This window comes from Anneissia japonica, unplaced genomic scaffold (assembly GCF_011630105.1).
Source record: "Anneissia japonica isolate Jap-2015-1 unplaced genomic scaffold, ASM1163010v1 scaffold287981_len1045443_cov154, whole genome shotgun sequence".
Lineage (NCBI taxonomy): Eukaryota > Metazoa > Echinodermata > Crinoidea > Comatulida > Comatulidae > Anneissia > Anneissia japonica.
Genome location: NW_022695194.1, coordinates 427911 through 444862, shown reverse-complemented (window position 1 = coordinate 444862; position 16952 = coordinate 427911). Strand labels below are relative to the sequence as shown.

Sequence of the window (16952 nt, the reverse complement as noted above, 5' to 3'; positions counted from 1 at the left end):
TTAATTAATTATAACCAGGGAGTTACGAACAAGAATGATATCCTGGGACCCGAATCTCAAGTACTGTATTTGCCGAGCCGGTCATATGCATGTGTTGTGGGCGACTTAGAACTGTCCATTTTCCAGCGGGGTATATAATATATATGTTTTTAACATGACATACAGATGTTGTAAGTAAAATTTTCACTGGGTAGACAATGGTTATAGCCAGGTTTAGCCTTAGCTTTTTGGGAATCTCCACCGAAAGTCGGTATGACTACAACGTAAATTCAATCAATAAAGGTTGTTTTATCAAACGTAAATACAATTTAGTTTTAGGTTAATGCAACATTCGATAGATTGAAAGAATATATTGAACTTGCAAAAAGGTAGACCAGGTCAAACTTGGCTAGGCCGAGCTGAAAAAAAATATGCATTATGTTCAGTCTAAAATCTGACTCTCAAAATGAATGTTAATCAATAGACCGGACCTGAGCATCAATCAAACTTAAAAACTTACCAATGAGAACATAGCTAATATTACACGCTTGTCCTACAAGTGTGCCACAAACACATGTGTTTACTACCTTTTTTTGTGGGACCTTGACAACAATATCCAAGGGGCGGGGCTAATGTTCAGTATTAACAATTTGCAACAACACGTTTAGTGCAGGTATTGCGGTCTGGCTCTTAATTGTAATGTCGGGGCTGATTATTAAAAAATAAAATAGACAATAATATATTAAAGTATTAATATTAACATCCCATAAAACATCGAATAGAAGCCCAATGGGCTTAATCTCTAACTGAAGCCCCCTCTTTAGTTTGCCCTATGGGCTTTTTTTCATACACTGTACATGAATTTCAAAGAAACAAAATAAATGAAAAAACATGCTTGGTTTATACAGTAGTTTTGGTGATTCAACACTCCATGATACAGATTGATGTTACAGTGGCTCTATTTATTTTTTTGTCCCAAAAATATACAGCATTCATTTTGAAAAATAGCCTTGAAAAAAGAAGCCCATCCAAAATTCGCAAAAAAAGGGAAGAAGCCCAGGGCTTCAATTCAAGTTTACAGTATTCCACAGTGTAGAAGTATTTTTTTAAAGATTTCTACACATTTCAGTAAAGTACAATATTTAATGTGTCTTGAGACAATTTCTGTCTATTATGCATCATGATGCTATCCTATAATAATATTAAATTACATTGATTGACAACCGCAATGATTGACAACATGGAACATATGACAAATCAAGTAACAAGAAACGGCTGCCGCCCCTTAAATCCTATAGATTATAAACTCATCATTTTTATGTGAGATCTCGAAATGGATTAGTGATATTTGAGTTGCGCCTCTTTTACAAATTTAATTTGAATGACAGTTCATGATCATAAACACATCAATTGTATGACTATTATACATAATTAAGCTCCCTCCCCATAAACAAACTCCTTCCTTTTTGAATTTCCTCCTTTATATTTTATTCTTTATTTTTTTTTCATCAAGCAATCCTTTAAAATCTCATTTAATTTGCCCATTTGGTTTGCTTTTCTGTTTCTTGTATGTATGTAATTTATATATAGAATACTACAGTGTTACGTCACAATACCATGTGATACTACTCCGTTGTTATCGGCGACACAAAATGCGTTTAACCGATGCCATTTTCTCCACTCACAAACCATTGATTCCAATTTCTAACGTGATTATTAAGAAGTTGTATCTTAATTTTCTTTGTAAATGTTAATTGATGATTAAATGTGTGTTCAATAACTAATATACTGTGAGCTTTTTGTGTTTTTAGGTACATTTTGAAGGTAAACTATTATGTTTTAAAATTCCTATTCCAGAAAGCCTATTCTAAACCATTAAGATTTATGAAGTCATTCAGGCGTAATGAATGGCAACCAATGTCCAGAGGGCGCTACCTGGTGTTGTGACGACACGACTTTGGTACTCTATACATTTTTCTTTTAATTTTGATTTTGTACTTTAATGTAGTTAAAGATCATACATGGGACCTCAGGGAAGAACAGTGTACAATACTGACTGAGTACTCACAATAAAGAAAGATTTCTATCTAAAAAACAAACCCACAAAATCCTCCAAAAATTAAATCATTTTCATAAAGTGCGTATAAAATATCTGCAGTGTGAGGCCTATAACCAAGAGCCATGGGGTTAGGCCTGTGTCTGCGGGTATTTCAGCCTAATTTTGAAGTCATTGATGATATAAAATCAGCCATACTCCACTTTGTACTTTTTAAATACTAAGCAGGGCCAGTGAATGACAAAAAAATAATAGAAAAAAGGGGTGTCATCTACCTCATCTTAAACCCAAACTAGAAACTAGATATTTTTTAATTTACTGTATTCAGTCGAATGGTAGCCCCAGAAATTTGCTGACAATGAGGGTACAGTATGTCTGATATATAAGTCCATACCAAGAAGCCATATTGGGCCTCCAGTAGGGGTCCTGAAGTGAACCTCTGGTGAGGTGAAAAGAAGATATTCCATTGATGGGTAAAAGTTGTGGTTCTACACCTCAATATTAGGCACTGTATTCATAATAACTTTGGCTGGATTGGAAAATTAATATTTTAGCCTGACGACCTCAAGTGGCGTAGGCTCACAGGGGAACCATTGTCCATTGAGAGTGACATTTCCACATTTGGCCCCCACTGGCACCACAAATAAGAATGTTTTGTCTCAAAAATCAGGTATAATTAGTCAAAATTTTACTTAGTGACATCTAACACAGAACAAAATAAATTTGTTTAGGGCTACTTTATCTAGGAGTACTAAAATTCAGTGGCAGACCGTAGGGTAAAACGTAGGGTATGCTCGGGGCGCTAATGGGAAAAGTTCCATCCATTAGCGTACACAGTCTGCATTCTAAAAAGTTAAAATAAAAATACCGTATTTATTAGAATAAACGCCCCAACCAGAGACACTTTTGGAACAAATGCCACACGTCAACCCACCACCCCAAATAATTGTAAACAAAACTAATGCAAACAACATCATTCTCAAATGCAGATCATACCTTACTTATCCTTGATGAAATAAGGGATGATGGGGATGCGAATGTGGAGTGGATAAGGTGATATGAGTTGACTTTGAACTGAGCGTAATTTTTTTGCAATTGGGCGCGACTATGGAAAAAGTTTTTTTTTTGGTGGTGTGTGCACAACCTGCACGCCTCCTAGATATATGCCTCTGTGCCCGAGTCCCTCCAATAATAATAATTTCAAGTAAATGATATATAATTAGATTTGAAATTATTACTCATGCACTCTTTAACGTCTAAATTCTGCATTCAGTAGACAAGTTAGTTTTTCTAAAATGATTTTAATGAATCAGCATAATTTAATGCCAACGGATATCTGACGAGATTAAATGTTATTATTGGCTGGCATATACTCTGAACCATTAAACCCCTGCCACTGTTAGACTGACTTCTGTCCCCAGAGTAAGTCCAGCGCACATCTTTTTGACTCATGTTTGGACTACTGGGGAATCTTCTCTTTATTCTTTTGGCAGATATAAATGAAAATCTATCAGGAGCTTTATATTACTGAGCTACACTCAGTGAATTCCCAAGTGTTCAGCAAAGCCAGGCCTAGCTAAGTGGATCTTTCAAGAAGATCTGAGAGAGGCACACAGCACCAATCAATTCAGATTGTCATCAAACGATTCACATCACTGAACACAACCTCAGCCTGTCACTCCCTTCTCAATATTATGTCAAAGGTTAACACTTGACTTCCATTCATACATAACCATACTGTAAAGTTTTCTACTTGTGCAGTTGATACCTCAAAAACCAGCTTAAATTTGCGTGGAACGCATTGTTTATATTAAAAAATATACTGTAGATCAAAGCCTGATTATCAGAAAAATCTGTGTGGAATTTGCCGCTTATTTTTCGAAAATGTGCATTCTAGGCTAAAAAATGTGATTTATAGGCCACATTTTTTGCACGGATGATACCTCAAAAACCATGCTCAAATTTGAGCAGAAAATCGCAAGGAAAATTGGTGAGCAGAATCGTAATTACTGCATAATACTTTGTTTACTGTATATTTAAGATTACAGGTAAAAGTCCCAATCTCGGCAAAAATCTGCGCGGAAATCAGAACTTATTTTCCAAAAATGCGCGAAAGGATTTCTATGCTAATTTTTGCACGGCGGATATAGTCCCTGTGCAAGCCTTACTTTACATACGAGTATGCATTAACTTACTATGACAATGTGGTAACATAGATGTTACCACATTGTGGTAACATAGATGTAGCTTTTTATAACAAAAAATATTAATTTGTTTTTTTAAAAGCTCTTCTTCAAAGGTCTATGATATTTTGTTAAATATGCAGTATCATTAAGATATTGGGAGGGGGCAGATGGTGTGATCCTTGAAATGTTTACGAAACAAAGAAAAGAAGAATGTATCAAAATAGAAACACAGCCCTAGGTGGACCAGGCACCACCCTGGATAGACTGATGGGTTTCATACTAACCCAGCACCACCCTGGATAGACTGATTGAGTTTCAAACTAACCCAGCACCACCCTGGATAGACTGATAGTGTTTTAAACTAACCCAGCACTACCCTGGATAGACTGATAGTGTTTCAAACTAACCTAGCACCACCTTGGATAGACTGATAGTGTTTCAAATTAACCCAGCACCACCCTAAATAGACTGATAGTGTTTCAAACTAACCTAGCACCACCCTGGATAGACTTTAGTGTTTCAAACTAACCTAGCACCACCCTGGATAGACTTATAGTGTTTCAAACTAACCTAGCACCACCCTGGATAGATTTATAGTGTTTCAAACTAAACCAACACCACCCTGGATAGACTGTCTTTCAAACTAACCCAGCACCACCCTAGATTGACTGATTGGGTTTCAAACTAACCCAACACCTCCTTGGATAGACTGATGGTGTTTCAAACTAACCCAACACCTCCCTGGATAGACTGATGGTGTTTCAAACGAAGCCCAGCACCACCATGGAATGGGGTTTGTGATGGGGTTTCAAACTATAACCCAACACCTCCCTGAATAGACTGATCGTGTTTCAAACTAACCCAACACCTCCCTGGATAGACTGATGGTGTTTCAAACAAACCCAACACCTCCCTGGAATAGGGTTTGTGATAGGGTTTCAAACTATAACCCAACACCTCTCTGGATAGACTGATGGTGTTTCAAACTAAACCCAGCACCACCCAGGAATGGGGTTTGTGATGGGGTTTCAAACTATAACCCAACACCTCCCTGGATAGACTGATGGGGTTTGTGATGGGGTTTCAAACTAACCAAACACCTCCTTGGATACATTGATGGGGTTCCAAAATTACCAACACTACCCTGGATAGACTGATAGTTCACCTAACCCAGCATCACCTTGAATAGACTGATGGTGACTTTAGTAGTAGACCAAGAATAGCTGATAGGTTCTAACAAAGCTTTCCAAAATCTAATTATTTGGCACCCTCTACATCTTGTGATTTTTTTAGCTGACAAAACCCATCAAATATTATGTGTTATTGAACCAGACCACATACCTTAAATATGAGGTTTAGTGTGTCATTGTCCTTTTCCAACTTCAGAAAAGCAACACAAATTTGAAGAGCTTGTCAACTTGAGATAATTCTAGAGCTCAACTTTTCAACGATCAAACCAATTCACTTGACAACTTTTCATTCTTGTTTTCCAAGTAATAAGACAAACAATTTTTGAGTTAAAGTGACTAAACATTTTATTTTTTGCTGATGATATAATAGTCTGACATTTTATGGGAACAAAAAGGGCAGAATATTATATAATATGGTACAACTATTGAGTTGTACTGTTGTAGCTTCATAGAAGATGCTTGCATTCCAATTTTAGGGCCAAGGGTCAAATTCTTTGAAATGCCATTGGGAGCTTTCGATTTACAATGACTTAGAATGTAAAACATGAAATCGGGAATGGTCATCAGCTGAAATATGTTCAGGCCAGAACAATTTGGCCATTGGCCATGAGTTGTAATTGTTTCTTACATGACGTTGTTTTTGAATAAAATTAAAAGTAAAAAAATACTGTATTAAACATTGGTGCATCAGTCTTTGAGTTTGTAGCATTGTGTTTGTGATACCTCTAAGTACGCTCCGTAAAAAACAAAACAAAAAAAACCCACCAAAATATAGAACAAGAACACACATGATGGTTAACTAAATTCGTTCTGCATTCTTGTCCTATGTTTTAGCTCTTTCTAACCTGAGCATCATCAAGAGCAACGAGAAAAATTAATAATTAATAGTTCTTAATTCATATTAAAGATTTAGTTAAAGTGTAAAGCAAATGTGTGTTTATTAAGCTTGCCCCTCCAAAGGAGAGATGACAGGTACTGCTATGGTGCGTGTTTGTGTGTCCTTCTGGGCACACAACTCAAAAACTAAGTAACCGGTTTACTTTTCAAATTTCCCCATGTTGACATTGTTACATTTATCTCAATCATCTTTGAATTCGGTGCTGATTGAAAGTAAAATGCAGATTTTAGAATGTTATTTATATATTTTTCGGCCAAAAAAGACAGAGCCAACTGGAGCCGTCTCAAGCGGATCAACCACGGACCAACTCAACTGTGTGTTAAATTCTAGCCGACAGACTGGAAGCGGTTTGGACAGCGTGCAAACTCGCTTGATGGGTCGCTTCACACAAGGCCTATGAAGTTAGGTCTCGTTTGGCAGATTATCTAGTTTCTCCCTTGTGAAAGGATACCTGTAAGTAGGACAGTGATATAATCACTATTGGCAATCCTTGGTGCATGAGTGCATGCGTCTAAAGAACTAACATAAATTTTTCGCCATTGTTTTCACTGTTTTGACATTGTTTCGACTTACAAATCTAATGCTTATAAAGGACTACATCAAAGATACGTTTTGACCAAAGTAACATGAGCATAGACTAACAACAGGAAGCGTATGTCCACATTTAAACTTTCAGAAACAGAGACAAGAGTTGTCAAACGCATCATGTACATTAACTGTAAGATGAGCAATTAAACATGGTCATTTATAAACAGGTGAACTCAATAGAGACATAACAAACGGAAATTAAACGTTACAAATTATGTATCATAGCTATAAAGGATGACTTTTATTTAATGTATTTTTTAGAAAAGGGGAGCCAAATTGGTGCCTAGATGACCAGTATGGGCTAAGAGCCCAACACTAAATGTGGTTGACCTCTCTGTATAAGGTAAAATGAACATGTATATCATACAGCCTGTTTCTACTAACTAGAAAGAACCGTTCTCTTTAAGAACGGTTTTTTGCAGTAGAAACGGGCCCTAAAAAAAAAGAACCATTCCTTTTTGGCATCCTAAAGGATGGTTCATTTCACGGAATCAATACCGTGCCAGGAACACCAAAAGAACCGTTCTTTGTGGGGTAGTTCATCTGCAATAGCGGACTAATTTAACCTTAAGGCAACCTATCCAGTATTCTAGGCCTAATACAGTATGCTTAGTACTAGTGAAATCGTTGAAAAGGACGTAATTGAGAATAAATTTTCATTAAATTTTGTAAAATAATTCTCATGTCAATTTATTTATTTAATTACTATTTAATAATTTAGGCCTTTTTATGAGTCACCTTTGGATATTCTTCATTAAGTTCTTCAATAATAATTAGAAATGTCAAACGTGTTCCACCAGTTCAGTGATAGACCTATGATATTATAATTTATTTTTAGGAGGAATCAGTAAAACAAAATGTTTAAACTGTTTTTGACACAGTGAAATGTTTTCTTTTGTTAAGTATGAATGAAAGTTATTTTCATCTTATAGACAATGTTACATTTTACCTTACATTAATTTAGTTTCTTGCAACACTATTCAAAGCAGTTTTATGAATAAAAAAATAAAAATATATTTTCAATATTTTTAAGTATAATTCATCAAGAGAAGTATGCTACATAAATTTGATATATTAAAATTATTACTATCTGTTGAAATGTTGGATACCAAAAATACAAAACTGACGGGGTAAAATTAACCCAATTTCCTGTAGAAGTGCAACGCAAAATCACAGCCAAGTCCTATCAATTGACCCATGGACCTGTAGATTACGTTGCAATCTCTGTAATAGGAGAATTCACACAGAAGACAAGGGAATCAAGGGAATCAAGGTTATTAATTATAGTGATCTACAGTGCTATTTTTTATTGGTAAACTACAGTAATCTATCAGTTTTTTTTGAGATGTAGTATGAAACAGGTTGGTTCCAGTTCAAAACCAGTGGCAGATTCAAGAAGAGGGAAAGCCCACCCACCCTCCTCAATTTTTCCAAAATAAAACAAAAAAAAAAAAGGAGAAAAAAAGAAAATTACACTAGCAGTTTGCCACCTTCGCCCATCTAGATGCCATAATCATAAATTTTATTTTAGTCCCAACAATGGTTACGCTGAGGTGGTCTAGACTCTCCATCTGTAAAAGTCTCTTCCTTAGAACCCCTCCCCTCTATTTTAAGTTCTTGGATCTGAAAACTACTGACAAACTTTGTGTATCAAGTTACAAATGCTGTTCAATACACACAATCTGTAACGATATGTACTTTTCTACTATTTTCCGATATTGTGAGGTGTCGCCACTAAATGAGCCTCCCAGCGAAAGCGTGCATCTACTGTTTGACATTGATTTTTTTTGGCTCCTTTTAGCACATCACACTTTTGTTTTGACAATTAACTGAATAACTATACAAGTAAAAAATTGTTGAATTTTTAGTGAGCTTTCTAGGACAGGTCTTATTCAGTAGCTTTCTGCATTGCCAATTCACTTGAATAATTGTACATGTTTATCTTTAGCATATGACCTATCCCATCATTCCTCCACTGGATTTACTCTAAAAAGGTCTATTGCCAGATGATAGCAAAGTGTCTACAGATGATGTATTTCGATATGTCTATGTAAGCTTATTTTACTTTAGTAATTAGAATCAGGCTTGTAGTTTGACTACAACCGAAGTTAAGATCATTTTCAAATTCAGATGTCTCATGAAAACATCTTTAAGAGAAAATTGCCTCTAAAGATAAACATTGAGTGGAGTTGTTAGCTTAGTGGTTAAGATGCTTGCCTTCAAAATCCCAAGGTCCTGGGTCCAAGTCCTGCGCAGCACTTTTTCCCACAATAAAATCAACTCCACTCCCTAGCCTTATAAAGAGATTGCAGATAAATGCATCATCTTATTTCATTAAGAGAGCCCTGAATATCAGCCGACCTTCCAGAAAAATGTGCCTTAAAAACACCTTAGAACATTTGATATCGTCAAATATTTATATTGAACTTATCATAAATATTGTAACCCATTTTTTGTCAAAATTTCACTTCAAATATATTTTCTTGAATATCAAATTGACCTGGCATACAATAACAAGACTCATTTAGACACGACCCCTCACAAGTATCGTTTACGCCAACTTTCAAAAATCAATCAACACACATATCACAATGCCATCCAAGTTCTTGGTATTGTTTACGAGGAACAAACTTCTGAGAATTGACGTTGTATGTCACCACTCCACCTTTAGCCTCTATTTCAGATGCGTTTCCTTCCGTTAAATGTGAAACAAGTTTTTTGCGAGTACAGCACCATTCAAAACAACACATTAATACGCAACTTAACCAATGTTGATGTATCAACAAAGAAACCGCCAATCAGAGTGCATCCCTGATCTCCTTGGGTTTCAGTTGGAGGGGTGAAAATACCGTAATTTTCGATAGCAATTAGCGCACTGCCTTTCAGATGGCCAATGTGCATGTTAAAGGAAACATGTACACTCTTCAAACAAGATTTAGGGATGGGCCATATAACATCATACTATAAACAGTAAGTGTATCATGATGGTATAACAAGTAAGTATAACAAGTGTTTTTGTAATTGCTGAGATTTGTTCACATAAACCCTTATCAGTGGCAAATCTGGGGGGGGGGGGGAAGGGGAGAGGCTTGGGTTGCATTAGGGGCACTTCCACTCTCCCCCAACAGTAGGAAAATATTCACTAAGCCAAGTGTAAAATTATTTAATTGAAAATGGCCAAACTTCAAAGAGTCTTAATAGGTAAGGGAATAAACCTAACATATACACACAATAGAAAATACATTTGGTGTTTTTAATAACACTGGCTGAATAGGTTATCCAGCACTTAATTATTGTTTTTCTCATAATATATTGTGTATTTTTTTTACAATTTTTTTTACACAAAATAAATTAATCTATCTATAGTAACTTGGCTTACGCAAATAATTACCAGATTTAGATTCAACGCTATTGAATTCCCTTTGCCTTGTATTTTCCTGATTATGAAAGGAGTAGACAAGTTTCCTCATTTTTACTAGAAAGATTGAAAAAAAAAAAGCTTTCTTCCTGTGGGGACTAAAGTATGGCACAATACTGTGACAACTGGTTTAATATTTCCAAGGAGGTGTCAAATAGCAGGTTCAACTACAATAAAGCAAATCACATTAACTTGAATCATCAGCCAATTAATGGAAAAATAAAACTGTAATTAATTTTCACTATTAACACATTAAATTTACTAACCCATCATGAAACTTCGTCCAAAGTATATTTTTTCATAATTTCCTTTTTTGTTTTGTTTTGGTTTGTTCTATTATTATTTATCAATAAAGATTAAAATTATATTTAAACTTAATTGTTTTCTAAATCAAAATCCAATATTTTGCTATAATGAGTATTATGTGTATAACTAAATGTGTATAACTAAATTTAAAATCAATTAAAACATAGAATCTTTAAAAGCTGATGCGATTTGTTATAATTGTGGCAAAAAAAGCTAAACCAGTCACTCGTCGCAAAAATCAATTTTTAGTTATTAATACTGGGTTAAGCAGTAAAATGAGAGCTATAAAATGGTAAAAGATTTTACTAAATCAAAATCCAACACTTTGCTATAATGAGTATTATGTGTATAATTTAATTTAAAAACAATTAAAACATAGAATCTTTAAAAGCTGATTGGATTGTTTACATATCATAAATGCTTGTTGTCTACAGGAGTTGTTTCAATTTTCTACAGGAAAAATAATATTTGGATATTAGCAGATATTTTTCTCCTAAAGACGACTGAAGCAACTCAGTAGAAACGTCAGGACATTCTCTACCATTACAGCAGTCCTTCAACTACTGGGATTGTATATGTTTATTTATATATTAATAAAAACTGCCCACCCACATTAGATAGGTCTCCCTCCTATTAAAGACCACTTTAGGGTCTGGGGTTTCCATGGTCTTTGGCAGCTTTGGTAACTAATTAGAATATATAGATAAAGGAAATTTGTTAATTTAGGACCATAGAATAGTGGTCTTCTATTGCAGGGGGCTTTAATTAGAGAGAGACCTTGATTCAGATACATGAAGTTTAATTTAAAGCCTATGTAATTAGTATGGAAGATAATGATGTTGATCTTGTGAAATATCTTTAACAGCCTATCTTGTGCTTATAATGCCTTGTATGCTGGACCTTTATAACAACTGCCACTATCATTGGCTTGACAAATATAATTGACTATGGGCACAATTGCATCCAAATGGTCAGCCTATCGACATGGTGCCAATTAGAGTGAAATTAGCAAAGAAACTGAAGCCTGTTTGTGGTCAGTTTATCAGCTGCGATGACAATGAATTGGTATTAAAGAATTTAACTACCAGGCTGGACATTGTGTTCGTAGCAGGACACTCTGTGATGCTAGTTGGACACTGTATTGATAGCTGGACAAAACGGTAGGTGGAGAAAGTTAAAACTGAAATAGTCGGTTTCATAAAAACTTAGGATCAGCAAAACTTAATAATAAAGTTTACATTGCGGTCAATGATACTTAATGGTCAAGTTTACTTTGCGGTCTGTGATACTTAATGGTCAAGTTTGTTTGACCACACTGAGTGTTCAAAAATACTAGGTCACATCTAAAGCTATCAAAACAAGATAATGTCAAGTTCAATATCTACTTTGCAGCGATGACAGGACATCTTAAACTGTGGTGGTTTTGTCACAGTTGTTTCCAAGCCAATCCCAAACAAAACATCACCTTAACTCTGTGGTTTAAGTCCATTAAAACTACATAGCGACAGTCTTAGGACATGCCCCCTGAAAATCACTAGGCAGATACTATGCATAAATGGTATGAAAGTACTACTGAAATAACCTACAGCAGTTTAAAAAGACGTGTTTGTTACGGGCCAATCATTTTTTTCATAAATTTCAAGACTGTTTTCTGTTATTAAAACATGTAATTGTATCATCACCATAATGGTGTTTTTCACAAGGCTGTTTTTTGCAAGATACAAAGAAAATGAAAAGACTAGCTTTAATACAGAAATTAAATTAAAACACATATACTGTACAAAGAGAGAAAAGTAAAATTACAAATTATATAAAGACTAAAAAGTGATGTCATGACAATTTATTCTGATGATGTCATGACAATTTATTCTGGTGATTCCTGATGATGACTTAATAAAGTCGAAACGTAAAATGGCCTCACTTTCTCTATTTGGAGTCACCTTTGTGTTATTTTATATGACAATTTAGAAAACTGTAAAATTTTAATATATTTACATTTAAATAAAGGTAAATCCAGCATGGATAAAAGAATAGTTTAAAAGTCTACAAGTGGGTAGCCTCCACAAAATTTGACTAATCTAGACACATCTTCTTTTTTTTTTTTTTTAAAGATAACGCAACTGCGGCTGACAGCAGGAGAAACAGTTGCATCTCATGGTATAATTTAAAGTACGGTTATCAGTAAATTACTACCCATCCCATCCTTATCACTTCGAAAAAAAAAAATATGAATTCAAACCCTTGAATATATTTTTACACCAAGCAGTAAAATATTTACTGTAAAATGTTCCTTAATACTGAAAATATACAGATTTTTCATTTTTTTTTACTTGCTTTTTTACAAGGAAAATACTAGAGACAACAAGTTTGATAATGTCAGTTTCAGTAATTAATATTTTCCTGTGTTTTCATCTTTATCCCTTTTAGGCATGTTACGGTTAAGTGGAAGCGACACGACTTTGGGTTTTCAATCTGGGTACCTACCGATTGTAGGATGCATATTGAACTCAAGATATGTCTAGCATCGCATCCTGGCCAAATTTTTCTTTTCCGATTGCATTTCAACACTAAGTTTTACATGATACATATGTATATTTTTTATTAACTAAAAAATTAAGAGAATAAAACTAATCTGTCACCAACATCCCTTTTATGTTGAGACTCAAGTAGACCTGTGCCAATTAACTTACGTAAATCATGAAAACCGCAATCTCACTGTTTAATGTCTGTCTCTTATACACATCTAGATGTGTATGGGGGGGGGTGGGGCGTGCAGGGAGGGACTTTCACAGATGAAGAGTGCAGACCACCTCAGCCCCACCATGGTTGGGGCTGAGGTAAGACAATTTAAGATTTTGGCACTTCTATGTGGTTGAAAATAGCACTCATGGACTTAAAATTTTCGCATTACATCACAGGAAATAAAATCATTCTGGATTTCTAGTCCGTAAGTAAAAACAACATTTACTTATAAAATATTGACACTGGATTAACTAAAGGAAAAAATTCACAAATAATTTCCTATTTCATTTTTTTTTTTATAATTTGGAAAAATTTAGTGGGAGTGGGGAAGCTCTGCCCGCTTGAATCCGTCACTGCCTACGAATATGCATAAATAATTGTAAACAAAAATTGCATATCAATCAATTAATCAATCAATCAATCAAGTATAATAATAAAATTTAACTTACTAAACAATCAGACCTGACCAGGAATTTTCCATTATCTCAATGCACCAATTAAAAAAAAAATATTAGGCTACAAACAATTATGCAGATGGTGAAATAATAAAAGGATACGGTTAAGATCGGTATTTCATTCTTCCGTATTCTGAAACATATATACAGTAATTCACAGAATCACCGGCCGACGATGTGTGCATTGGAACAGACTTTGATTGAAAGGCTTACTAATAAAAGTTAGCTTACTTCCACTTAGGACCAGTAATACAATTAGCCACATAAGTGCACAAAAAAAAAATAAAATAAAAAAAATAAAGAAAGAACTAATAAAAGTTAGCTTATTTCCACTTGGGACCAGTTATACAATTAGCCGCATAAGTGCGCAAATGTATAAGAGACAGGAAAATTCACTTTTGTTTCAGTGGCACACAACATTTCGGTGCGTTCAATGAGAAAGAAAAAAAAACAACTAAACTAAAAGAGACTAAAAGTTATACAAAACAATTATACAATAACAGTATTCATTACTGTATTGGTGTTGAAACAAAATCCACTAAATAAAAAACAACATTGCTGTAGTAATACTATTTTTAGAGTTAACCAATTATTACGTTATTAAGATACAGATAAGCACAAAAAAAAAAAAAAAAAATAAAAAAAATAAAGAAAGAACTAATAAAAGTTAGCTTATTTCCACTTGGGACCAGTTATACAATTAGCCGCATTAAGTGCGCAAATAAAAAGAAAGAACAAAAACCTGGTTATTCATGATGTAAAGGTAGTCATTCCGCAATGATAAAACAGCAACAGCAAATACATCTTGAGTTAGCAAGATGGTACAAATAGAATTGACGAGCTTGCATGTGTTTACATGTGTTTGATCAAAGTTTTATCAGATTAGAAATGTTGGTATTTTGCTTTTTGAATGCTTTTTTATAACATGATTTTAAAAACAATGTGTTGATTGAACGACAGCCAAATGAACCGGTTGGAAGGTAGGTGTGTTAAGATAACATAACATACCCACTTTCCAACAGGTGGGTGTGTTATGTTCAAAAAGATAAAGTTCCTGATACAAACATGCTACTTTATTCAACAGGAGTTAAATTACATTTTTCTGCTGTTACAACATTCAAGACCTGACATAACTACAGGTCCCGGCAAACACATTTCCATAGGGCTAACACACTTCTAAACAACCTGCACAGAAAATCCAAGACAATGTGTTGATTGAACGACAGATAGGTGATATGTTCAAAATATAAAGTTTCAGATACTATAAAGTTGATACTCTATCAACAGTATATTTCTCTGTAAAGTGCATGTTAAAACTGTAAAAGAATGCTGTTGAGTAGATACATAAAGTACAGCCAACAAACTTCCAAACAGTTAAAGCCAATACACTTTCAAAATAACAACCTTCACAGAAAATCTAACACCTATATCACGATTCAAATTTATTAATACTACTTCAATTTATCTACTGTTTCAGTGTTCTCCCGAAGCCGTCTTAGCCGTCAATTTTACCGGTAAAAATAACCAACCAACCAGTAAAAATTTTGAGTTTGTAAAATAAAAAAAATATTGATTAGGCTTAGGTAGTCCAGGCTGGCCCTCTTAATAAATTAACATCATTCCAGTCTATATCTACACTATGAATATGTGTTGGTGTGTCTTCAAGTCATTTAACCCAACTAAAAAGGGGTAACGTACCTCACATTGTGCGCATTGCAATTTTTTATGGACAAATTTACCAGTAAAAATTTTTCAGTTGGGAGAACACTGTGTTTTACTGTTGTATTGTAGTATAGCGTAGTCCTGGGAAACCACATCTATAAAATAACTAAACCTGATTTTAAAATGTGATAAAATACTTTACTTCTACTGTATATTTGTCTATAATATATGAACGCGAATTGTTAGAAATGCTATAAAATTCAGAATACGTCAGTAAAGTTCATTATACAAAATACGCATTCAAAATTTCAGTCAACTGATATCTTAAATATGTATTTATAGTAAATTAATTTTAGCCTAAACTGGAAAAAAAAGTATTGTCTGTACATTTAAATACATCAATTAATAAAATTCATAAATCTGCAAAACTCTAATCAAGTTTAGTATTATAACGACCATCAATAATATTTTAAAAAATAACTGATAAAAGCATGATTTGAGTTCTATTTTTGTGGCAAACCGTGGAACTAACGCCTGAGAATCATGTATTTTTAAATTGTTTTTATCTCATCTTGTACTTTCACGTGTTTTTATTCATTTTTATCTGTTTATATGTCTTATATTGCCAAAAAAACAAATTTGCATTTTTTATATTGGACAATAAAGTTATCTTATCTTATATATGAACGTAAAATGTTAAAAATGTTATAAAATTCAGAATACATCAATAAGTTCTTTATAACTAATGCACATTCAAAATTCCAGTCAATCTGATTTCTTAAATAATGTATTTATAACTAATTTAATTTTCTCACAAACTAAAAAAAAAAAAAAAAAATCTGTACATTTAAGTACATCAAATATTAAAATTCTTAAATTTGCAAAAATCCAGTTGCCATGGTAACAATGAGTTACCCCCCCCCCCCAAAAAAAATACACACGTATTTAAAATAACCAACCTGAAGAGTGCACTTTAACCCTTGCGTAATGTTACCAGCAGGGCTATAAATGGTAGTGGTCTGGAGCCTAGTGGCCCTGTTGGGTACAGTGGCAGGCCCAGATAGGGTCTTGGGGCAAACCAGCGACTGCCTTTATAGATATTTAGATGTATGATTATTTTTACTATCTGAATTTTATAAATTTGTCTGTAATTAAGTGATTCTTGTTTTATATTTCATGTATTATTTGAGGGAACCTAATGATCAGCAATGCTGGATGGTACTCTCCCTCTTGAAATATGCTATTAAATAATAAGTAAATAAATAAAACAATTTTTTAAAAATTCACAAAATGGGTGACGTGCTTGTCATAATTATTTTAAAAATTCCTTTATCTATTGATTGGCCTCATGGACCACTTTCCCTGTTTATTCGTATCACAATGCTACCAGAATGAATCAATATATTTTATTCTTATCTTATTGGTTCACCATTCAACAGCAAACAAGTTGTCACTTACAGAATTTAAACAAA

At 34.0% G+C, this 16952-nt stretch overlaps 1 protein-coding gene across 1 annotated transcript in view; it reads right to left on the bottom strand.

Moving 5' to 3' along the window:
- Nucleotides 1-5757: 5757 nt before the first annotated feature.
- LOC117101406 (ubiquitin-like modifier-activating enzyme ATG7) overlaps nt 5758-16952 on the bottom strand; it is a 35830-nt gene continuing 24635 nt past the window's right edge. Inside the window, exon 18 of the mRNA XM_033241383.1 lies at nt 5758-6760. Within this exon, the coding sequence (XP_033097274.1) occupies nt 6731-6760 (30 nt within the window). The 3' untranslated portion in view covers nt 5758-6730. The remainder of the gene's footprint in view (nt 6761-16952) is intronic.